The 25,358-nt window shown below is 40.1% G+C and overlaps 1 protein-coding gene across 4 annotated transcripts in view; it reads left to right on the top strand.

Moving 5' to 3' along the window:
• The window catches only part of LOC147166935 (inositol 1,4,5-trisphosphate-gated calcium channel ITPR1-like), a 50,713-nt gene that overhangs the window by 4,962 nt on the left and 20,393 nt on the right, over nt 1-25,358 (top strand). For 2 of the 4 annotated variants that reach the window (XM_086086429.1, XM_086086427.1), the window contains exons 12-35: nt 37-175; nt 469-523; nt 628-793; nt 6,003-6,170; nt 6,607-6,678; nt 6,753-6,890; nt 6,983-7,108; nt 7,233-7,433; nt 7,643-7,894; nt 7,977-8,102; nt 8,223-8,351; nt 8,936-8,953; nt 9,354-9,380; nt 10,135-10,255; nt 10,374-10,558; nt 11,689-11,837; nt 12,447-12,558; nt 16,186-16,221; nt 18,821-18,856; nt 19,611-19,658; nt 21,153-21,282; nt 21,770-21,954; nt 23,576-23,759; nt 23,946-24,208. In XM_086086429.1, the coding sequence (XP_085942555.1) occupies nt 37-175; nt 469-523; nt 628-793; nt 6,003-6,170; nt 6,607-6,678; nt 6,753-6,890; nt 6,983-7,108; nt 7,233-7,433; nt 7,643-7,894; nt 7,977-8,102; nt 8,223-8,351; nt 8,936-8,953; nt 9,354-9,380; nt 10,135-10,255; nt 10,374-10,558; nt 11,689-11,837; nt 12,447-12,558; nt 16,186-16,221; nt 18,821-18,856; nt 19,611-19,658; nt 21,153-21,282; nt 21,770-21,954; nt 23,576-23,759; nt 23,946-24,208 (3,066 nt within the window). The remainder of the gene's footprint in view (nt 1-36; nt 176-468; nt 524-627; nt 794-6,002; nt 6,171-6,606; nt 6,679-6,752; nt 6,891-6,982; nt 7,109-7,232; nt 7,434-7,642; nt 7,895-7,976; nt 8,103-8,222; nt 8,352-8,935; nt 8,954-9,353; nt 9,381-10,134; nt 10,256-10,373; nt 10,559-11,688; nt 11,838-12,446; nt 12,559-16,185; nt 16,222-18,820; nt 18,857-19,610; nt 19,659-21,152; nt 21,283-21,769; nt 21,955-23,575; nt 23,760-23,945; nt 24,209-25,358) is intronic. The other 2 variants (XM_086086430.1, XM_086086431.1) reach the window with 2 other exon arrangements.

Here is a 25,358-nt window from a genome sequence, read left to right as displayed (position 1 = left end):
CCAGCGCTGTTTTAATTATACCTTCTGTTCCCTCAGTTTATCCTAAACGTGCGGCTAGACTACAGGATTTCCTGCCTACTCTGTATTTTCAAAAGAGAATTTGATGAAAACAACCAGCAATCAGAAAATGCTGCCAGCCAGAACGGAACCATTAATGTCACCAGTCAGATGCCAGGTATGTGAGGGCACACTAAAAAATCTCGACTGGTTGACGAATGCAAGTGCACTGTGCCATGCTCAACCATGGTAGACATCAGCCTCAGTACGCTTGAACTTGCCGTGTATTCAGTGGCGTATGACGTTCATACTGTGAATTTGATTGGCACATCACAGTAGTACTGTAAGCCAGTGGAGGACCAAGAAGGGAAGCATAACTATGGTCAGCATAGAAGAGTTGGCCCAGTGCAAGTGCATTCTTAAACATTTTAAAATACAAAAATATCCTAAACCTAAATCTAAACCCTTCAGGAAATCTTGACTTTGAAAATATTGAGGAGCAGGCAGAAGGAATATTTGGAGGAAGGTAATTCTCAACTTGCTACATAAACAAAAGCTTGACACAGGATTCAGTAAAGATAATTAGTTATTTATAAGTATAATAATAAGTTATTTTCTCTCGCCATTTAGTGAAGAAAACACTCCTCTAGACCTGGATGACCATGGTGGACGTACCTTCCTAAGAGTGCTTCTACATCTTACCATGCATGACTACCCTCCTCTCGTGTCTGGAGCACTTCACTTGCTCTTCCGACACTTCAGCCAGAGGCAGGAAGTTCTCATGGCTTTCAAACAGGTAGAGCTGACCACTGCTGTTTCCTTCTCTGTTTTTGTTTTTTTGAACTTGCAGTTCTGGGTATAACACAGATGATTCAACATTTAAAGAGGTTGGCATTCCATCAATACTAGGGATGACCCGATCACATGATCAGAAATCGGGCCAGATCACGTGGTTGCTGACTCGATCGGAATCGGACGTTGTCTCCCGATCAGGGCTCGGATAAATACATGAGGTTATTTTGTATAACTTTTTTTATTAAATCTGGAGTTGCGCGGCGGAACAAAGTGAGACTTAATTTTTCCACACAGCTTAGCGTGCGTCATGGCGTCACTTTGCTACAGTGACGCTATTAAGGTAATCGACTGGCGAGGCTAAACAAGGAAATGGCGCCGAGGTATTTGGAAGTAGATGATAATAAGTTATTATCTTTAATATGGAAAGATAGACAGTGCGACTTGCACTGTGCGCAAAGAGAACATTTCGTGTGGCGGAAAGGATATACAGTAGATGCGTTGCGTCCCCGCTGCACCACTGGACTTCTTCGACTGGGAGCCGGCAATCCCCGTCGCCATAAGGCGCTGGCGACTTGGACGTGCTTTGTGTTATCTCGGCGGATCGAGCTTTTTCCTCCCTGCGGATCCATCTGCGGCCCCTGCGCCGGTGACTGAAGGAAGAACTCATTCAATGCAAAAAGACCAAAAAAAGCTTTCAGAGGTCTGAAAAGCAGATGGCCCGAGCTAGAAGACCTTCTCAAAGACTGGGTGCACACGCAGAGAGCAGATGGCCGGGGTGTTTCAATGGTGCAGATCCGACTGAAAGCCAAAAACAGCCGGCTAAGTGAATATTGACGATTTTGAAGGTGAACCATCATGGTGTCTTCATGGGATGAAGAGGACTATCCATCAGCGCACGGACAACACTGTGTCAGCAACTCCCTCCAGACCACGAGGAGAAAATAGCACTGTTCTGCGAATTCACGCGAAAAAAGATTAACAAATATTGCATCGGACCGGACGAGATAATAAACATGGATGAAGTGCCTCTGACTTTTGACTTGCCTCTCACAAGGACTGTGAACAAGAAAGGCGAGTCGTCCGTCGCACTGAGGACAACTAGCCACGAAAAAACAAATTTCACTTGTGTCCTGGCCTGCACAGCATCCAGACATAAACTTCCACCGATGGTGATTTTTAAACGGATGACTGTACCAAAAGAAGATTTCCCGAAAGACATCTCTGTAAAAGTCAACCAGAGAGGGTGGTTGATGGAAAGTGTGATGAAGGAATGGCTGAATGAGTGTTATGGCAAGTGACCTGGGGGATTTTTTCGAAAAAGAAAAAAGCTTTGCTCGTTTTGGACATTATGAGGGCCCATATTACTGACAGCCATCAAGAGCACAAACTCCATTCCAGCTGTGATTCCTGGGGGTACAACAAAGTATTTGCAGCCACTAGGCATTAGTGTCAATCGTGCTTTTAAAGTGGCACTGCGTGTTCAGTGGGAGACTTGGATGACTAGCGGTGACAAATCATTCACCAAAACTGGTCGCATGCAAAGAGCAACTTTTGCTAAAGTCTGCCATCGGATACCGACAACATGGAGAAGTGTGATAACATCCACGTTCACCAACGGGTTTAGGAAAGCTGGACTGCTGCGTGACGATGAGGACGGCGCAATAGCTGACAAAGCCGTTCGGAGGCTGTTCGATCCTGACATTCGATTCTTGGTTTTGAGAGTGACACAAAAGGAGGGGAAATGGCTAACGAGGCCATTCTGGACCTTTTCTTTTCCGACACGGAGTAAGAGGAGTTTGAAGGTTTTATGTACTACGCAGAGGAAGATGATGGCACGAGAATTACCGGTAAGGACAGACTTTTCCGCTAAAGAAGGCTGGTTATTTTTGTTACAGTAATGTATTTTTGTACAGTTATTATTGCACCTTTACTGGCAAGCACATTTAAAAACAGTTATTAGTTATTGTCTCGTCAAGCGCTGTAAGTTTTGTACTGTTGTTATACTGTACTAGTGACTGTATTATTTGTGCACCTTACAAATACTGCTCAGATGTTAATAAATGGGACACTTTGCGTTCCCAAACAGTTATCTATGTCCCGACAATCCCTTCTGTGGTAGTGGGAACCCTCATGTACTAGTGCGGTAACATTATAACACCTGCTGCTTACAGTTGGGTGCAGTTTATGTGTGGACCAAACTCGAGTATTCCCCAAACTTGGCTCACACGGCTTATAGTCAGGTGCGCCATGTAGGCCGGATTTTACGATACCGTATTTTTTTTCTTTCTTAAGTAAAACAACATTAGGTAAGCCCATCAATTTGTTAAGTAGCAGGCTTTAAAGTAGCACTAAGGAACATTTCAACCGTAATAAAATATTTTCATAACTCTTCTGATGATATATCGATTTAAAACTAGTTAAATTGTACCTTTGCCATGGCCTGTATCACTTTTACTGGCACTAAACAACTTTGAGGAGGATGGTAGGAACACTGCCACACAAAAAAAACTATACATTTGCTGACTGCTTTATGGCATACGTCACTTCCCCCTTTACCCATTCGTTACATAAGACGGAAGTCAATTTGATTCTCATGCTTGTCCTAATGAGAAACGTGGTCTTCCTTCAGGCATAACATTACCGACTTTGTCCATATGGTGGCGCCACAATCAACGCAAACTGAAAGTTCCTTAGTGTTGCTTTTAAAACGGCTACAGTAAAAATAAAGCTCTTGTTAAAAATGTATATACTGCTTGATAATAGCCCTTTGAGTAACTCATAGATGTGCCAAAAAAGGGGGTTTAAATGTTACTTAGTTTAACCACTGTTTACTCGCCATATAAAAGGTGTTGGGGTAGTTACTAAAAATAAAAAAACAGATTTTTTTCCCCCTCCTTAATAAAATGCCGAAGTTTCGGATCGGGACTCGGAGACGGCCGATCGCAAAATGAGGTGACTCTGACTCTGATCCAAAAAAGTGTGATCTGGACATCCGTAGTCAATATTGACGGGAGGGTCGTCAATCAGTCAATGACGGCTGCCCTGATTGACGAGAAACATTAGAAACATTGACGGACTCAGCATTGCCAGAAGTAGGTTTTTGTTCGTCAAGGTAATTATCAATATCCTTGTCACTTGACTGACGAATGACAAAAATAAAACCTTGACGGATGCCCACTTATGTAATGTCTCTCAAGTCAGTTGACAGCAGATGCTGGTTGGTGGGAGAGCACTGCCTTTGATTAATTTTTGTATCAATAACAAGATTTTTTATTTATTTATATTTAAATATTAGAATGGGTATTTGGTCCAGTAAATCAATAATGTATCCCAGCTACCATAAATAATATTATTGACATAATCAAATAAATTTACACACATGGGAAAAACAAGTTTATGTTGCCAACATGTGTGCCTATTATCATTAACATATCTTTAATGTAATGAAGTATATACTGGATAATTTGTCTAACAAATAATAATAAATGAACTATAATTGAAATTGGACGAACAGGATGGATGGATGGATGGATGGATGGGATTGTGTAATAAAAGCAAATGCATCTATTGATAAAGAGAGCTCCTGCCTGCATTAAAAATATCAAAACACAAATCAAAGTTAAGTTAATTGTCAATATCTTTATTACATGGAGACGAAGGTTCCAGGTGAATTCAATGAACAAATAAACTAATAAATGAGCACATCACTCTTATTTAATAGGGTGTAATGTGGTTTGTACGATTGGAGTTGCCGAAGCATGACATCATCGGGCAATCAGGGTGATCTCCATTTGACCATTGCACATCAATTGAAACCATGTCTAAAAAGCACAGTGAATTCTTCACAGTTATAAATTCTGCTTTTTACTTAGATGTGTTCCTGTTTGTATTTTTAATATGTTTGGCATTTTATTTCATGAAACTATGACAGTAATTGGTCTCACAAACAATGACTTCTCAGCCATATACGACAGGAAGCAGTGATAGGAAAAGAGGTTCTGCACTTAATGTTAACGTCAGATGAGTGACTTCTCTGTATAAGTAGGATTTTTCATTCCTGATAATTGTTTCAGCTAATTGATAAAATGTACCACTGTCTCCTTCAATCATGGTGATTAATTTTGTCTGCAGGTGTTCTCAATTAAAGATAGACTGATTTACCAATATACCGTTTTTTTTCAGGGCTGATACCGATACCGATTATCCGTAGTCAAGGACGCCAATAACTGATATTTGGAGCCGATATTCATTTTCACTAAAAGGGAAAATATTGGCATCAAAAATTGTAAAAATGCAAACTTTAGCTCTTATTTGTTTGTTTGTTTGTTTATTCATTTAAGAATATGTTTATTGAACAACGTTTAGTTAAAACAATTTTTTATTGGAGTTAAAAAAAAAGTCTTAGTTCTTAGACATCTTTGTTTTACAAATATAAAAAAAAGTTCAGCGATTTTACAGGGGCAGTAGCATGTCTTCAAAAGTTGAACAAAAATTTAAGTAAATAGCTCCCAATTGTTTGCTATAGTAAATAAAGTATTTTAAATTTCAAAATATCTGAAGTATTAAAATTTTACTTACTGGTATCTTAGTTTTAATTTCAAACAAAAACAACGTGCAGAGAGATCCCAGGGTCAGAAGCATCTATAAAAATGTAAGTAATCAGTTCCCTGATTTTTTTCCCCTTGAACACTTTTTTTAAATGGATCCATTATCGGCTGTATAATTCTTCAAAATGACCGATGCCGTCATTCGTCAAAATGATGAATATCGGCGCCGATAATCGGCCCAACCGATAATCGGTCTATCCCTAGTCTCAATATTGGAACACGTTGAGCCCCTTTAGATATGCACAGTGCACCGTTTCTACCACTAGGTCTCAATAATACCGAGAGTATAGAGTTCCATGCAGGCATGAAGTTAAGATTAAGTTTAGGAAAAAAAGGTGGACATTCCGTCAGCTCGTCAGTGACGTCGAATGACGGGAACATTGAGCGATGGCCATTTTGCTGAGGAATGACAGATTAACGTTTACGCCGCCGTTCGGCTTGAAATATTGACGGATTCACGATGACGGAAGGGAGTCCCGACTGTTGACAATTCTCGAATGACAGACGCTCAAAATTCATTGACGCACCCACCTCTGAACATTTAAATGTTTTAAAAGGTAAGGAAAGTAAACCCTCCATCCTGTGTATCAAAATATGCCGTAGGTCCAGCTCCTTGTGACCAGGCAGGATGTCGATAACTACAAGCAGATCAAATCAGACCTCGACCAATTGCGGTCCATTGTGGAGAAGTCCGAGCTGTGGGTTTACAAAAGACAGGGAGAAGATGGGATGGATGGTGATGGAGCCTCTGAGTCAGATAACAAAAAGAAGGTAAAGTTGCTACAATTTAATGTTACATGCTAGTGTCAGCAGTTCCGAGCTACAACTTAGGCCACAGGTGTCAACCTCAAGGGATGGGGTCCTGTATGGTTTAGAGGTTTCCCTAGTCCAACACAGCTCATTCAAATGATCATCTCATCAGCAAGCTCTGCAGGAGCCTGATAATGATCATGATCATTGAATCAGGTTTGTTGGAGTAGGGAAACCTTGAAAACATCCATCCGTGGAGGACCTGACTTTGACACCTGTGACCTAGGCAAAGCTTAAAGGACCTAGTTGGTCATCTAGGTTGTTTATGTGTCTGTACCTTTGAGAAACTATATGGAGGGTTTAACAGGTGCCGTATAAGTAGCTTCAAATCAGTAAATTGAGTTGATGCAGTCCAATACTGTAATTAGTTAACACGTCCATGTTCTTTGTTTTACAGGGGGATTCACTCGGTTCTGACAAGAACGGTACAGAAGGCACTAGTAACTATAACTACAGGGTTGTAAAAGAGGTATACTAATTTATCATGTATAGTTATTGAGCTGTTTTCTTTGTTTTTAAATCTTATTTCCCATTTCTGTCCAGATTCTGCTGCGTCTCAGTATGCTGTGCGTCCAGGAAGGGAGCTCAGGGAAGAAGAGTAAGAAACAGCAACAGAGGCTGTTGAGAAACATGGGAGCTCACTGCGTAGTGCTAGAGCTTCTACAGATTCCATATGAAAAGGTCCTTATGTAGTTCAGAGGTTGAAGATTGTATCACATGCATAATAATATTTCTAGGGGGAAAAAGGACAGATTATGTGTTTTCTACAACAGGGTGAGGATGTTCGCATGCAAGATATCATGAAAGTGGCTCATGAGTTTCTGCAGAATTTCTGTGCAGGCAACCAGCAAAACCAAGCTCTTCTTCACAAGCATATCAACCTCTTTCTTAACCCAGGGGTGAGGGACACACCCAAATCAGATTCTAGCCATTGATAGAGACCTAATTTTAAGCTTTATCAGTCATTTGAATTAGTTGTGTTTCTTATGCTGTTCATTTTTTTGTGCTTTTCTGCTCTTTCAGATTCTAGAGGCCATTACAATGCAGCACATTTTCATGAATAACTTCCAACTGTGCAGTGAGATCAATGACCGTGTGGTTCAACACTTTGTCCACTGTGCTGAGACACACGGTCGACATGTCCAGTACCTTAAGTTTCTTCAAACCATTGTGAAGGCTGAGAATAAGTTCATCAAAAAGTGTCAAGACGTTGTCATGGCTGAGGTTTGAGTTTTTTGTTTTTTTATGAACTACAAGTTGTGCATCAAGGCTCATTCTAATGTCCAATTACGTCTAATCGCACAATCAGATGATGGTGTTGAGTTGTAGTATGTTCCAGTAGTCATTTTTGAGAATGCAATTTTTCTTGGACTGATGTGAAATGGTTGTATGCCACTGATTTCAGTTGTCTGCTATGACTCTGACCCCCTCAGCTTGTGAACTCAGGTGAGGATGTCCTGGTCTTCTACAACGATCGTGCGTCCTTTCAAACATTAATTCAAATGATGCGCTCCGAGCGGGACCGTATGGACGAAAACAGCCCTTTAATGTACCACATCCACCTGGTTGAACTGTTAGCTGTCTGCACTGAGGGCAAAAATGTCTACACTGAGATCAAATGTAACTCCCTGTTGCCGTTGGATGACATTGTGCGGGTTGTCACGCATGAGGACTGTATTCCTGAGGTGAGAAAGTTTATTTTTTATTTTAGTTGGAATTAATTCAGTATTGCAGATTTCTTTGATACAAGGTTTTCACATGTTGTAGGTAAAGATTGCCTATATCAACTTTCTGAACCACTGCTATGTCGACACTGAAGTGGAAATGAAGGAGATTTATACATCAAACCACATGTGGAAGCTGTTTGAAAACTTCCTGGTGGACATTTGTCGGGTAAGCAAAGCATGGCACCTGGAAGTAAGAAAATGAATGGAGATTGTGCTAAATAGCCCTAGTGTCACTCATGAAAAAGAGATATGATCCAATGCATCACAAGTGTTTATTTATGTCTAGGTGTGCAACAACACCAGTGACAGGAAGCATGCAGATACCATATTGGAGTGTTATGTAACTGAGACAGTCATGAGCATCGTCACATGTTTCTTCAGCTCTCCTTTTTCTGATCAGAGCACAAGCTTGCAGGTACAAGAAATGTTTGGCATTAAATATGCTGTAATTAAAACAGTAGCATGTTATGTAATGCATTTTACACAGAGTTGCGTCTTACATGCTTTGCAATCTGTCAACAATTGTATTTTTGACTTGTCGGTTTTGAATGTGTTTAATTGGATTGAAAGAAGAACCATCATCATACACATAATCAGTATGTAGGCCAGTCACAACGTAAACACTAATGAGATCCAATCCACAAGATGCAGACAAACTAAAAAATTTGTTAATGGTGTATTATTACAACAGTATATTAATTGTTGGATTACAGTATAAACCTCCACTCATTCTGATAGCTGTTTCTAATATTTTGCTTTGCTTAAATGACTAGAGTGCCAAAAGCAACAGTGCTATTGCACACCCCAGCAAACATACAATCACAACAATAAAGAAATTCTTTAATAATTTTTTTGTATCAGAACGAGATTATTTTTGAAATTATAGTTTTGATCCATTTGATTAAGCTCATGTTGTGACCCATTGATTTAATGATTGATATTTTATGTAAATTTGACATTGTAAACATTGTAAAATACGAAATTCCTCTTTCTGCGTAGATGGCTCGCAACATGTATGTAAGTAACTGACTCTTCCCGTAAATTTTCCAACCTATCCCATGTGGCCCACCAACTTTTTGTGTAAAGTGATACAAGAGATTGTGGTTGAAAAAGTATTCTATCTACACTGTGTGAATTTCTCGTGGCTTAGTCAGCACAGTGACTTTGATGTTCCCTAATTTGTGGGTGTGTTGCACATGGTTTGGCAGGTAGGATAGGCTCCAGCACGCCCGCGACCCTTGTTGAGGATAAGTGGTTTGGAAAATGGATGGATGGGTGGATGAGTATAGCTGATACAATGACTTAAAATGGTCACTCCATAAGCCCTAGGTGTAGTTTCCCAGTGAAATATTTCCATCACTCCAGTAGAAAATCTTTTTTTCATTACATTTTCTTTTTACACTACCCTCTTTTGCAGGCTGCCATTCTGGGAAAGATAACTGAGGTATTTGTTGTCCTTTAGGGCTGAGAGCAGCCAATAGATTTTTCTTTCAACATTTAACAACCGCTGGTGTGATGTGCAGATGAGTCCAAACAGCTGGCTCACTAAAATCTGTAGAGCCCTCCACCATAGTCAGGGAATCTACTGTAATTGTCATATTGCTCATGTTATTCACCACCAATGTTAAAGCATATCAACCCCAAAATGTTCAAATTATTCCCCCATTAGACTCAACACGCCATTCTGATTAATATTGTGTTTATGGAATATGAGTTCATAAGCAAAATCCACCTGTTCTTATCCATCTCAGGGGGCTGCCGTTTTGCTTGCTTTATTTTATTTGTTGACCGAAGACAGCTGGGATAAGCTCCAGCACACCTGCGACCCTCGTGTAGATAGGCGGTTCAGAGAAATGGTTGGATGAAAATCAAGTTAAAGTTGCTCAGGCTTAGGTAACAACTCAGCTCAGCTTCAGAAAACAGGTGAGCTGTGATTGGTCGTTATACTTGAGCCCTGAGCAACTGTGATGTAATTTTCAAAGTAACAGCAAGTGGCAAAATGGCCACCCCCTGAGTTAAAAATAATAATAATAAGGCAGATTTTGCTGCTTAACTCATATTCCACAAAGACAATATTAATCACTATCCGCGTTTAGACTATTAGGGTTAAATGGAACATAATATTGTAAAAAACATTTTTGGATTGACTTCTCCTTTACACAAAAACTATTATTATGATATACCTCTCTTTTTTTCAGACTCGACAGCCTGTGTTTGTACAGTTGCTGCAGGGGGTCTTCAGAGTTTTCCACTGTAACTGGCTTAACCCTGTACAGAAAGCTTCGGTGGAAGCTTGCATCAAAGTTCTCTCAGATGTCGGTATGATATTACACTTATGGACCACCAACCTAGAAGCATATTGTTGTTTAGATATAATAAAAAGTGCGATACACCAAATGTGTCAACCATTTACAAGTTTGCATAATTTTCAACGCAGCTAAGAGCAGAGCCATTGCCATCCCAGTGGATCTGGACAGCCAAGTGAACAACTTATTCGTCAAGTCCAATAATGTTGTACAGAAGAGCCTCCTCAACTGGAAACTGTCGGCAAAGAACACTTCCAGACGAGATTCCGGAATTCCGACCTCCAAAGACTATAGAAACATTATTGAAAGGCTTCAGGTGGGCAAAGAGACATCAACATTTTCAGTGTACCTCTGGTTTTGTCAATTTTTCAGGTAGACTGGGTCATTATTCATTTTGATTTCAGTATTTCAGCCCTTACTGGTACTTTGTGAAAAGGGAGCTGTAGCTGCTCTTGTCATGTGCCTCGTATAACGTATGTTGTGATTAATCACGTCATGAAAGAGAAAAGGAAGGGTAGTGAGCAAATATGAATACAGTGCAACATACCAAATAATGCAGACATCTTTACATTGACTTTTTGGGAAACAATTTCAATAACCCGAGCTGTGTCGTGTCAAATTCTTGTAACACATGACTTTGTACACTGGAAGTCTCTGACTACCCTCTAAAAGTAATCTAAAACAATTTGACTAAAGCGTGCGGTTTCCAGACGTAGCAATTTCTCAACCTTGCTTAATGTGCACATTGACATCCCATGATCAAAGCTAGTTCATCCCTTTTTCCTGTCGCAGGTAGTCATTTGGCTAGAGCGCTAGAGACCACTACTCATACTTACAGGGAGAAGACTCGCACGTTAACCTTACATGAACTCTTATGAAATGAGAACAAACCAGCCAGTGGCTATCATCCAGTTTCTTTTATTTGCAATTTTGATAAAAAGTCTAATAAGTCTAATATTTACATACATATTGTTTGTAGAGTCCACACTATAATCAACTTATAGAAACAGAAGAAAACTTAAAAGGTTTAATAAAAATATCCAGACTTGTCATTAGTTGTCATTTATTAGTTTTAACTCTTGACCAGCCAACCTATACATTTTGCAAGGCCCTTATTATATAATAAGCCTAGTCTTGAGTATTTATCTAAGCTAAAATGTTATTTATTTATTTTACTACAACCAGTAGATGTTGAGAAACCAGTCTGTGGTAAATACTGTAACTGGAGTATTATTATTTTTTATTATGGAGAATTATTCTGTACCAGAATGAATCACACACATTTGTCAAACAGTATTTAACTTGATGCATTGTAGTTCTAACTTTCTAGAAAGACTTATTCAAAACCTAAAAAGTATTTATAAGTGTTGTGAACTCAAACGTAAATTAATTGATTGCTTAAGGGCTTTATTTTCAAACCTGTTCTCCGATTATGTTCATCTGCAGGACATAGTATCAGCTCTGGAGGACCGTTTACGGCCGCTGGTCCAAGCTGAGCTCTCGGTACTTGTGGATGTCCTACATCGTCCTGAGTTGCTCTTCCCTGAGAACACAGAAGCTCGCAAGAAATGTGAAAGTGGAGGATTCATATCCAAGTATGAAATTACAATATATAGTATGTTATTTATTTATATTGAAGAAGATGCTTCTCTTTTAATAAGGGAAACAAATTTGGTAAATATAGTCAATAATGCTGGCATTCAAAACCATGACTGTGTTTAACCTGCGCGTTATATATATATATATAAATCACATATGCCCTAGATATAAAACATAAAGACTAAATAAGGAGATAATAAGTAAAATGCGCATGCGTTAAAAAAATAAAAAAATTGGCTACTTCTGTCATTTGAATGTCGGAGATTAGTGTGCTGAAAGTGTTTGTGTAACTGTATTGTACTTAAAGGTTGCAAGCATTGTTTAAACGACTTTAAGCCTTAAGTGAACCTGTATTTTGGTTTAGACTTTAAACAAAAATTAAGATTGTTTATGCAGTACACCCAATGATGCTTTTATCCAATTTCTAGCGTCACTATTTTTCCATATATTTCCAAGTCCATAAAATAAGCCGATATCTTTTCGACTACCAAATCTGTTTTAAATCAAAGTCAAAGTCCAATCAACTACCTTTGCGTTCAGGTTAGAAATTGAAGACGCATCTTGTAAATTACATAATGGGTGTTTTTCTCTCCACTGCATACCAGACTAATTAAACACACCAAGCAGTTGCTGGAGGAGAATGAGGAGCGCCTATGCATCAAAGTACTGCAGACTCTCAGGGAGATGATGACGAAGGACCGTGGCTACAGAGAGAAGGTACCGACCACATGTTTTCGCCAAGCTCCAGGGTACTTTTACCATGTTACCACCTTGATTACTTTTGGATCTTGTGATTCAAGTTAAAAGCAGATCTAGTGAGATGTTACTTTATTGTTCGTAATGCAACACAGCATATTCAACAACAAAAATTCACATCACACACATCCACACATGCTTACGCACACACGCACACACACAGCACCAATTGTCACAGCTCACTAAAATGCCGCAGAAGCACGGAAATGCAGAGTTGAACAGAATTTTGGTATAGGTGATAAAACATGACTCCTTCTTGTGACTGCCTTCAAGTCTGCCCTTATATCAATTCAGAAGTTTCAGAATTGCACTGCTCAACTGACAAGGCAAGGCAGTTTTATTTCTGTAGCACATTTCAGACACAGGGCAACTCAATGTGCTTTACATTAACAAAGACTTTGGACTCTGGGTTCCACTAATTGACATAAGTCTGCAGATCTGAGGGCGCTACCGGGTTTATATTCAATCGTCATTTCTTGAATATACTCAGGACAACAAACCATTCAGTGATTTATAGAACAGTAGCATAATTTTGAAACCTATTTCACAGCTGACTAGGAGTTAGTGTAAAGCCTAAAGGACTGGAGTGATATGTTCTGATCTCTTTGTTTTGGTCAGAACCCGAGCTGCAAGGTTCCGAATGAGCGTCAACTGTCTGATGCTCTTTTTAGAGAGTCAAGTCAGAAGGCCGTTACAATAATCAAGTTTGTTGGAGATAAAATCATGTATAAGCTTCTCTTGCTCTGCTTGGCGCATGCAGTCCTTCAGTCTGGATATGTTTTTCAGCTGATAAAAGGCTATTTTAGGCCTTTTTTAGACTGCCAGGAAAAATCAGATTTTTAGCCCATCCAGATTGAAACTGGATGACTCTTGCAGTCTTAACAGTCACAAAGCACATGAAATCATATTTTTGCTGGACAGATTTAAATTACACGCAGGAGGTAGTTTTATATTCAATTTGGATAATATGCGTCTCAGTTTGAACCGCTTCAAACACAGAGAGCGTGTTTGACTGTCCGTGACGGCACTCCTCTTCTTCTTTTCCTTTTGGCTTTTCCCTTCAAGGGTCGCCACAGCAATTCAGTTGCCTCCATCTAACCCTGTCCTCAGCATCCTCTGCTCTCACTCCAACTACCTTCATGTCCTTATAATTACATCCATAAACCTCCTCTTTGGTCTTCCTCTAGACCCCCTGCCGGGCATTTGAAAACTCAATATCTTTCTGCCTATATAGTGACTATCTCTCCTCTGGACATGTCCAAACTATCTCAGTATGGCCTCTCTGACTTTATCTCCAAAGCCTCTAACGTGCTGTCCCTCTTATGTACTCATTCCTGATTCTAACCTTCATTCCCCGCCTTTCCAGGGCAAACCTCCACAACTCTAGTTTCACCTCCACCTGTTCCTGTCATCTGCAAACATCATAGTCCTGTCTAACCTCGTCTGTCATCTTGTCTATTACCATAGCGAACAAGAAGGGGCTCAGAGCTGATCCCTGATGTAGTCCCACTTCCACTTTGAACTCCTTTGTCACTCCTACAGCACACCTCACCACTGTCTACAGTCCTCATACATGTCCTGCACCACTTGAACATACTTCTCTGCCACTCCAGACTTCCTCATACAAAACCACAGTTCCTCTCTGGGCACCCTGTCGTAAGCTTTCCCCTGATCTACAAAGACACAATGCAGCTCCTTCTGACCTTCTCTGTACTTCTCTATCAACAACCGGAAATACAATGACTGTTTACGTTACTTACTCAAACGCTTACGACCTGGTCCCGCGACTACGTCAGCTCTTCACACACGCAACCTAAAACCACACATTATTGCCCGGTCATAGCCATATGGTAAAAAAAAAAAAAAAAGTTGCACTATGAATGTGTACATTTTAAAGTGAGTTGATTAAAAACCACTTTTTTTAAAACAACTTTGGTAAAGAAGGGAAGGTTCGAGGTCTATAATTTGCTAACAGGGAGACATCTAACGTTCTCTTTTTTGGATTGGGCGTGACGGTGGGCTACTTTCTGAGATTTAGGAAGTGCACCTGATTGAAGTGAGCAGTTGATTATTTGCTGTAAATCAATTTGAACAGGTTTCACAATAGTTTTGAGTCAAGACGGCTCGTGGAAGGTTTCAACTGCTGAACATGACGTCTGAAGTCTGTTATAGTATTTTGACCCACTGAAAAAAATTCTGTCATGGTAATTGAATTATTCCTGGGTGATTTTAAGTGCTGCATTGTGTAGTATTTATGTAGTTTGTGACGATGTTTGACCTGATACTTTTTCGCTAAAGTAGCAGGCAAATCCATTGCGTGTATCCGTTGAGAGGAGTTCTGGCGCTGTTTCATTTGAGGGATTTGTAAGTTTGTCAACCAAGACGAATGAAGTGCACGTATTGTGGAGGTTCTTACTAATGATTTCAGAAAAAGTGTTGTCTAGCTTTTACTAGCTCTTTGTTAAAATTACAAAGACATTGTCTCTTGGAGTTTAGTTTTTCTCCACTTTCGCTCCGCTTTTCTGCACTTTTAATTTCTAAGTCATGTTTTTAGCACACCTCCAAGGTGTTTTCAGTCGGCATGAAATGGTCCTTAGTTTTAATAGGAGCAACAGCATCCAGGACATTTGAGATTTCATCCAGAAGTTGATCAACAGTTTCTGTATTAACAGTTGGTGATGCAGCCATTAATTTCATAAACATATTGCTTGTGTTCTCATTTATATATCTTGTTTTTTTAATAGAGACAGTGGTTGTCTGAATTTATGGGATTATTAGTGATTCAAAGAACACACGGCAACACGATGTTGCCTCATTCATAATTGTGTTACAGACAATGGAGACAATGTGTTGAGATCATTTTCGTTTATGGAATTTGCACAATGGAAAGGTTTTTCTGCTGCCTCTTACGTTTCCCGCGCTGTGTTGGCATTGCTTTGAGTGCTGATTGCACCTGCCTTTCAGATGCAATATTTAAAGTTGAAAAATCAGGAATCACAATGGTCTCAGATTTGAGAATTCACATTAAGCGTGCAAATCTTGGTTACAGCCGCTCAAATCTTTAGTGATTCATGCACATTGTATCTTAACAGCATCTACTAACATTGCATGTTGTGTTTGTGTGTGTGCGTGTGAATGAGCTTAAAGGGGAAGTCACACCCCCACACCCCCTCCCCCAAAAAACAAAAACATTTTGACAATAATATGTTCTATGCAGCCCCCACTAGTCTAAATTCAGTATTCTGGTTAATATTGCATTAGTGGAATATGAGTTAAGCAGCAAAATCCAGCTGTTTTTACCAATATCAGTAGGTGGCCATTTTGCCACTTGCTGTCAAGTGAAAATGACATCACATATGCTCAGGTGTCAGGTAACAACCAATCACAGCTCAGCATCAGAAAACAGATAAACTGTGATGAGTCGGATAAAAACGGCAGAATTTTGCTGCATAACTCATATTCCACAAATGTAAAATTGATCAGACTTGTGAGGTCACATATAACATATTATTATGAAAAATTGACTTCCCCTTTAACACACTAATTGAGCTGTACTAATTTTCCCTCTATATATTTTTTTTCTTCCAGCTGATTGCCTTTGATGATGAAATGGATGTGGCTGAGGTTGATTATTTTTATTTTAACTAACACACATATCACTCCCACCCTTCACTAATAGCAATAACGTGCTTACTAGCATAGCATCTTATTTGTGAGCTTTGTCAGCAGCCTAACCCATCCCATCCCGGCTGAACTGCTTTAAATACTCCGGGTATCTACATGTTACATCACATTCAGTCAAATTGACTTTTTTTTCTCTCCAGGCATTCTATCTATGCCTGCTGATTTAGATATTTAATTTCAAGGTGTTACATAAAATAGCATTTGTGTGTTCCAAAGTACAATGACAAATCCTGCCTCACACTGATATACCCTATGGTACAATGAGTGATTTCAGTCAATTTTTGTATCAATTAATGCAATTATTTTGGTATTAATTGTAGGCTATGTGCCTCAAGGCCACCAACGTAACTGTGATCAATCACACAGTTTGTGTTGACCAAAAATACATTAACAGTATCAAAAGAGAGAATTCAGAATTTCTGTGATGATGCTTTACCAGTTGTACATGCCCGGTGTATTTGGCCAGTAGCCTATTAGTTCCTTTTATTAGTTATTTTGAAATCTAGCGTGTACTGCAAATTTGCATAGCTCATGATATGCATAATGTATGAGTCTGTCATTCCTCCATATGGTCAAGTACAATGCATTTGTGCTTTTTCAGTGTGGGAATATGACCTACACTCTGTTTACTCTTGACCAGCTGTGCACATTTAAAGAACTGTAGTTATGTTGTATTATGTTCTTGTTGTGATCACTTAATTACGCTTGAGTGCAAAAATCAATAAGAGAAACACATTTATATGCACTTTCACACCTATGGGGCCTATGCCTATGTTTTGCCGATATGGTAGACAACCTAGAGAAAAAGCTATGGTTTTTGCATTACCTCCAATTATAAAAAAGTGCTAATAAAAAAAATAAAAAATATATATACTGGTACATTATTTATGTATTATAATTTTTTGTTTTCTGGTCACATTTAAGTAATGCACAATTGTGACTTTGTTATGGTTTCCATTTAAATCCATACTCGTGACTCGTAACTGCTAGCTAGCTGCCTGCCTGGAAACTTTAGTCGCTAAATGTCTAAAAACGGAGATCAATCGCCACCAAAATTCTCTTGTCCACGCCGACCTGTTAAAGTAAAAAACAACAATCAGCTCAATATTTTTCATTTTGTGTAGGTGATAATGTTTTTCCTCATAGGAGGCTCACATTATGTCGATAAAATCCCAAATAATGTGCCGATCGCTTTTATATTTTCACAGGTTGAGGTGGACAAGAGTAGGAATGTGCATAATGTGCATGTTTTGGTGACGATTGGTCACTGTTTTTTTAGATACTCGGTGTCAATAGAATTAGGGGTGCAGCTGTTAAGCGGTTTTACAATTAACCGTGGTTTTTAAACGTCAGGATTATATAACCGCAGCAGTTAAACAACACCGGTTATTTCCGCTCACAACAGTCTGTCAGTTTAAACTCATGTGCGGTGCAAAATGCGCGGGCATATTTCATAGCTCTTCTGTTTCCTCACGGCCCATTTAGCGGGCGCACAACAACATAAGGCTCATCCTTACTGGATAGGGCATATGCCAAGGCTGTGTCTGAATGCCCACCCTTTTCCCCTAAGCCCTCATTCACTACATAACCCAACATTATATAGTAGCCTAATATGTAATGCACTCATTCTGTTTGGCGATTCAGACAGCCAGCTCACTACTTTCTCTTCGTCGCATATCACGTGGCACGGTGGTCACGTGATATGTGACGCTCGGGCGCATAAATCTCGGACTATTAATTGTGAATGAAAATGTTTTAAAACTACTTCCGTTCCTTTGTTGTACATATTTTCAACTAAAACTAATTAATTATTTCCGTAGTATATAGTATCGATGTTCACTACTTTTCAGAATGGACCATGGGTAATTTTGAGTGCCCTACATTTTCGCTCCCTGGACATTCGGATACCCCCATAAAATGGCGTGATCCCTCAGTAGGTCACTATATAGGGAGTAGGGTGCACGTTTGGACACAGCCCGAGACTTTTGAAGCCGCGGGCCCGCCATCTTGGGACTCCCAAGAAACATATCTCGGCATATTTTTCCCCAAATATTTTTATTGTTGTTTGACTTTGGGCTTGGTTGCTGTCAGTCAGAGGTTGCCACAGCGAGTAACCAGTATGATATGTGTGGCACAGTTTGCAGCTCACTCACAGTGACTGGGAAATGGTAAATAGATCTCATTATTCAAAGGTATCAGTCAGGTGAAGGCTACAATAGTATTTCTAGGACAATAAAACAACACAGCCCGTTGGTTGGGGACCATTGCCCCAGGAAATGCATAATTCAATGCAACACGCATTGCAATCCCATCCCCATCTTTTTCCTTATTTATACCTGTGTCTTTCTGTCATGTGCATGCATAATGTGTGTTGTGTGAATGCATTGTGTGAATGCTTGGCGCTTACTAAAGAGAGTAATGTTTTGTTGCATTGTTTAATTGTTGCCATAAGAGATACGTGACTGCCATGTACTGTAGCACCATCACTAACTGACCATCTTCAAAACTTGACTAACATCATCCTTTTATTCCCTATCAGCTGGCACCTCCACCTGAACCTGAAATCCCTGATGAGGTGTGTTTATCTATACTGACCTGGTGCCCTATTATGGGTTACTACTGTTGATGTGTCATAGTGGTGTAATACCGGCAATTCAACCCCATTGCTCTCCTTTTATCTACATTAACATTGCTTCTGTTGTAAAATCTTAATACTGTCTAATTTTCCCCATACATTTTCCATACATTTTCAACTCATTCTGTTTTTCTTTAAATCCAGAGTTTGTGTCAGTGAGCCTTGTGTGTGAAGGAATAAGTTAGATGTTGCTTTTTGTGTGTGACAAATGTATTCATTGTATGTGACAGTTGCTCGTGTCCCCCTCATTGCAATTATTTGTCTCCCTTACTGGCAGCGTGTCACACTCTTGACAAAATAAAAGACAACCAGAGTCAAATAATTTATAGCCATGAAGGATTCACAACATGCCGGAACCTTGAGTTGCTGACAATGGCAGTGTTTTTTGTGTGTGTGTTTGTTTTGTTTTGTTGATCAAGGATGATAAAATAGCAGCTTAATTTAAAACAGCATATTGTTGTTTTAATTTAATTGGAAATTACCAATCCAGTCATTTCCTTAACATGTTGGTGTGTTTTAATATGATTGGTACATACAGTATATTAGCCAGCCTGCATGACACTAACTTACCCCGCATGATGTTATTTGCACTTAACGCCCTGTGTGCATGTAAATCTAATGTGGACTGTATTAACAAATAGCAACCCTTCCACTTTTTTAACTGCTTTCTACTAACTCAACTCACCCTTTAAAGGAGCTTGACCCCAACCAGCCTCAGAAGCAACTGGAGGATCAGGAGAGGGTAGGTACTTTGTTTGGGCTGCTTCGGTGTTCCATCTTCTGCTGACAAATTAACAAACTTTGTGACCTATGGTGTTAAATTAGGGTCAACAGTTTAGTACTTGGAAAAAATGAAATTTGAAACTGAAAATGTATGTGTTGATCTTGAATTTCACAAAATCTAAAAATGTATAAAGATAATGTAATGAGTTCGATTTTTTTTTTCTATGTTCCCTGAAGGCTATTCCACTGGGAGAGTTTCCAAGCATTTTTGTTCAGCTGTCACTCATGATTCCATGCACCGCTCAGTTGATACCACGCCCCCCACATAACATTCGGGTCAAATGTCTGAAACTCAAAAAGCAGATTTTAAACTGAGGGAAAACAATCTGAACGTGAGATTTAAAGTGAAAATTTGGAATGATCTGAAAAGAAAACATGCAACTGAAAAAAAAATAAAACCCCAAATGTCAACATATACATGGAAGCAAAAAGTGAAAATAATTTATTTAAAAGAATAATCAAAGTAAATCAAAATTAAATGTAACCCCCCCAAAAAAAATTCTGCACACTTCTTTTTATTTTGAATACATTTTAATATTTTGTGAAATTCAAGATCAAAACATGAATTTTCAGTTTCAAATTTTATTTTTTGAAGTACAAAACTTTTAACCCTAATTTAACTCCATAGTAACCCCAGTCAAACAGCCTCCACAGCATGGCACTCACTCACCCTCTGGCCCAACGGTTTGATGCAATAGCTAATTGTGTTATGGACAAGTACCTTTTGTTTTTACATCTCCTCTAAGCGGACTCTATGTACTGTAGATTAGATCAGATTTCTCAACCCTGGTCCTCGGGGAATACTATCCAGCCTGTTTTCCATGTCTCCCTATTCCAATGCAGGTGAGGATCGTTATCAGGTTTCTCCAGTGCTTGCTGATGAGCTGATCATTGGAATCACTTGTATTGGAATAGGGAGACATGGAAAAAACAGGCTGGATAGTGTTCCCCGAGGACCAGGATTGAGAAACACTGGTTAGATGTTGCATTGATTTTCACCAAGACATCCTGACTATTCCTTTCCAAATGCATCAGTGTGGTGACCTTTGAACGTCACCAACAGAGGTCAGAAAGAAGGCATAAGTGAATAAGCCTATGGTTTTGTTGTAACAAATTTTGTCCAAACGAGGCAACCTATGGGCTCATGTGACTCTTACTTTGTATTTTTTTTAATGAATTGCTTTCAACAGGGAATTATTTTATGCTAAAAACAAAAAGGAAAACAAAAAAAAAACATTATTTATCTTTTTTTGACTGGCTAAAAAACATGACAGTGTCAAAGGTATCTTAAAAGCAGACATTTAATTATAATGTCAATTATTTGTAGCTTCTTTTATGGTCCTTTCATATGCTCCTAGGACATGTGATATGCTGGGTTAATAAATGATGATCATAACTAAACAAACAAAACTATAAATAGACTTGAAACATTTATTGTATATTGTCCTTATAGGGAGAAGCTTTGCGGCAGATCTTGGTAAACCGATACTATGGAAATATCAAATCTGGACAGAGGAGAGATAGTCACACGCCCTTTGGCAACAGTCCACTTTCTACTGGATCACACGGAAAAGCTCTTACAGGTGGGTGTTGTGACATATGTGCCCTGGTGAAAATGAAGGAATTAGAAAAAAGAAAATTATATATCCACCCATCCATCTATTATTTGAATCGCTTATCCTTACGAGGGTTGCAGGCGTGCTGGAGCCTATCCCAGCTGTCTAAGATTGACAAAATCCAAATTCATTGAACTTGGGTGTTGTATGTGTGTGCGTTATGACAATTAGACGCAGACATCGACTTGGAGATAGTTTATATGTAACATCACAGCCTATATCTGCAATAGAACATTGACACAACATGGAAACCCATAAATCCTTTTTGCTTATTTTTAATAATTATATCCAAGGTTTACTCAGACGTGGCTGAATGTGTTACAAATGTATCTAGGGGAAAATATCTAAACTATTAAATTAATTATGATTTTAACAGCATTTTAGCTCATTTTACGATATGTACTTTGTCAAAAGTATCTATAATGAGTGATTATCTATTTTTTTGTGACTCTAGTTGTGAGCCCTGGGGTGGGAGGGCGAAGCGAACTGAGTTTAGCGGAGGTCCAGTGCCACCTGGATAAAGAGGGAGCTTCTGATCTGGTTATTGACCTCATCATGAACGCGACCAGCGATCGCATCTTCCAAGAAAGCATACTGCTCGCCATTGCCCTGCTAGAGGGTGGAAACACAGTCATTCAGGTAAGCAAGGTTGACTGAGTGCAAGAGAGGGTGCAGGATGGAAGGTGAGAAGTATAAGTAAATATTAACGTTCGCATGTCTCAACCGGGAATTATCTTGAGGCTTGGAAGCGTATTTTCGTAAGACGTGTACGACAAGTGCATGTCATCTGTAGTTTTACAATTGTAGTTGTCAAGAGTTTGAGTCCTCTAAAATATTTTTGGGGGAATGTTAAGTATCTTAAAACAAGAAACTGGAATTGTAGGATTATGCTTGGAGAACTTTTGTCGTTGAAATGAAGTGCTAGTATAATTTACTTTTGAATGGCGCAAAAAGTGGGTGCCCCCCCCCCCCTCATTGTGGAACGAAAGTGAACAATAAGTGGCCATGGCAGATGGCCTACTGAGTACAAATGAAGTCATTTAACTTGTTGACTGTGCACTAAGGTCAGAGAACAAAGGGGTTCACTGTCCTGTTAGATACCCGTGTATCAATTGTCTTGAATCTAAGGAAGTGGTAAAGGTTCACAGTTTTCCATTCTATTACTGTATTTAACACTTTACTATAAGCTTATGGGCAATCGGCTCAAATGGAAAATCTAAATAATAAAGCTTAACCATTAGGTGAAGGAGTTCATTTGTTTATTGCCTATAACAAATTAGGGTATCTGTTGTATTGTTTCCGAGTTAAACATGTAGGTGTTTTACTCTTCATTTGGTATGCTACATTTCTATTTTTAATGACAGGCGGTCACGAAAATGGATGGATGGATGGAGGTTGCCTTGCCCCCTTTTAGGACAGAGGTCTTCTTGTCCAAAGCAGGACAAAAACATTTGCCTAATAGGCTTTCTATCGACTCAAAATGAAATCACAATTGCTCAGGTCTCAGGTACAACCAGTCACAGCTCAGCTTGCGAACATCACATGGCCAAATTCAGAAAACAGGTGAGCAGTGATTGGTGGTCTGAGCCCTGAGCAACTGTGATGTCATTTTCTGTCAACAGCAAGTGGCAAAATACCCGCCCTCTAATATGGATAAAATGGGTGGATTTTGCTGCTTAATTCATATTTCTCAAACACAGTGATAATCAGAATCCTATGTTTGTGACTAGTGGTGGTCCATAGAATATATTGGAGGGGGAAAAAATTAGGATTGACTTCCCTTTTCTAGATGGAGCTTGCAGTTTTGAAACAAGATTTGAATGCCACCCCACTGAAAACTGCAAACTCTCCCGTTAATTCTTAATAATTTCCCACTTGCAAACAACATTTGGGTGAAGGGTGTATTCAGGCCTGCACTCTTTGGTCCCGCTTTAAATGGACCAGAGGTTGTTTCCCACGCTGGTCCTGAGCTTTTATGCAGGTGTGAATACACACAAATGAATCCTGGTGTAAATCAACAAAGGGACCAAGACCCACTTTCTGAGGTGGTCTCGGTCCATGCTTCCAGCTGAATCGGTGCCGTTCGCTTCAAGCGTGAATAAACTGCTGCCAAAGCACACCAACTGCAGGACAGATGCACGTTTTGGGGTTTAACAGGCCACCATAGCCAATCATCGTGGGGGAGATTGATTGAATTTAGTATGTTGTGCTAAATTCATACATAATCCTCCGTATTCTGAAGTCCTTCAATTTTCCCCAGCGCTCATTCTACCAGCGTTTGACGGGCGATAACAAGTCAGAGAAATTCTTCAAGGTGTTTAATGAGCGCATGAAGCTGGCCCAGCAGGAAATCAAGGCCACAGTGACCGTGAACACCAGTGACCTGGGCAACAAGAAGAAAGATGAGGAAACTCCTGACAAAGACACGCCAGCACGCAATAAAGGTTAGTCGTAAGAGAATAGAATAGAGGTGTAAAAATTGGCTCAGAATACACTTGCCAGGTCTGAGGTCGCTGATGTTGTGCACCATTGGGTCTCAAGTCAGATACATGTGTAACAATTACACTTATTTCACAAAGTTTTTATAGCAGAGTTTAAAGCACTGTTTTGACTCCAATTATTGCGGTTAGTTAAGGATGTGCCACTGGTGACTGTGGTTACCGAGGAGGTGAAGGAGCAGCTGGTAGAAGCATCAGCTGTCACCAAGAAGGCCTTCACAACATACCGCCGTGAGGTCGAAGCTGAAGAGCACCAAGCAGCTGCTGACAGCTCCTCTGCAGCAATCGCTGATAAGGGCCAGGAGGATGGAGAAATGAGCGTTATCATTACCATCATGCAGCCCATCTTACGCCTCATGCAACTGCTGTGCGAGAACCACAACAGAGATCTACAGGTCTGTCAACACACAAGAGGCACCTCTGCATATAATAGACTTTATAACCTTTTTTTTTTTTAAATCACCATTCTCATTTGTGTAGAAATGACATTTAAAAATAGGCACCAGATGCAGAACCTCTTGTTGCAGCTGTTTCCATGTTTGGCAGGTCTCAGTCTGGTTTCACTATGAGCTGTGACATTGATTTATCTGTGGCATTTTCACATTTTTTTTCTGTCTCTATGGCGACAATGCCACAGTGTGTATTTGTGTATCAGTGTGTATACGTGTATATAAGTCCATGCTTTTGATGCGCAATCCTCCGAAAATACTCAAGCATATGTAAACAAACATGACAATGCAGCAAATAACCACATTCATTTGAGCAAGATAGAAAGACGCGAGTCACGAGTGTTAGTGTCATCACAAGTCTCCTATGTGAGTCATCACCTTACCGTGGTGTGGAGGGTTTTGTGTGTCCCAATGATCCTAGGAGCTATGTTGTCTGGGGCTTTGCCATGGGTGCCCCTGGCAGGGTCACCAATGGCAAACAGGTCCTAGGTGAAGGACCAGACAAAGCTTGACTCAAAAAGAGCCCTTATGATAAATACAAATAGTGGATTGCAGTTTCCCTTGCCCGGACGCAGGTCACCAGGGCACCCCTCTGGAGACAGGCATGGAGGCGGGGCTTGAAGACAAGTGTCTGGTGGCCGGGCCTGTACCCATGGGGCCCAGCCGGGCACAGCCCGAAAAGGCAACGTGGGTCCCCCTTCCCATGGGCAACCACCTGTGGGAGGGGCCAAAGGGGTTGGTTGCGCAGTGAGCTGGGCGGCAGCCAAAGGCGGGAACCTTGGCGGTCCGATCCCCGGCTACTAAAGCTACTTCTTGGGACATGGAATGTCACCTCTCTGGCAGGGAAGGAGCCCGAGCTGGTGTGCGAGGCCGAGAAGTTCCTACTAGATATAGTCGGACTCGCCTCCACACAGCTTGGGTTCTAGTACCAATCCTCTCGAGAGGTGTTGGACTCTCTTCCACTCTGGAGTTGCCCACGGTGAGAGGCGCAGAGCAGGTGTGGGCATACGTATTGCCCCACGGCTTGGCACCTGTACGTTGGGGTTTACCCTGGTGGATGAGAGGGTAGCCTCCCTCCGCCTTCAGGTGGGGGGAT

This window comes from Leptonotus elevatus, chromosome 10 (assembly GCF_054856555.1).
Source record: "Leptonotus elevatus isolate MCC_2025b chromosome 10, RoL_Lele_1.0, whole genome shotgun sequence".
Taxonomy (NCBI): domain Eukaryota; kingdom Metazoa; phylum Chordata; class Actinopteri; order Syngnathiformes; family Syngnathidae; genus Leptonotus; species Leptonotus elevatus.
The sequence above is the reverse complement of the archived record's forward strand: the minus strand, read 5'-3'. Positions and strand labels throughout refer to the sequence as shown.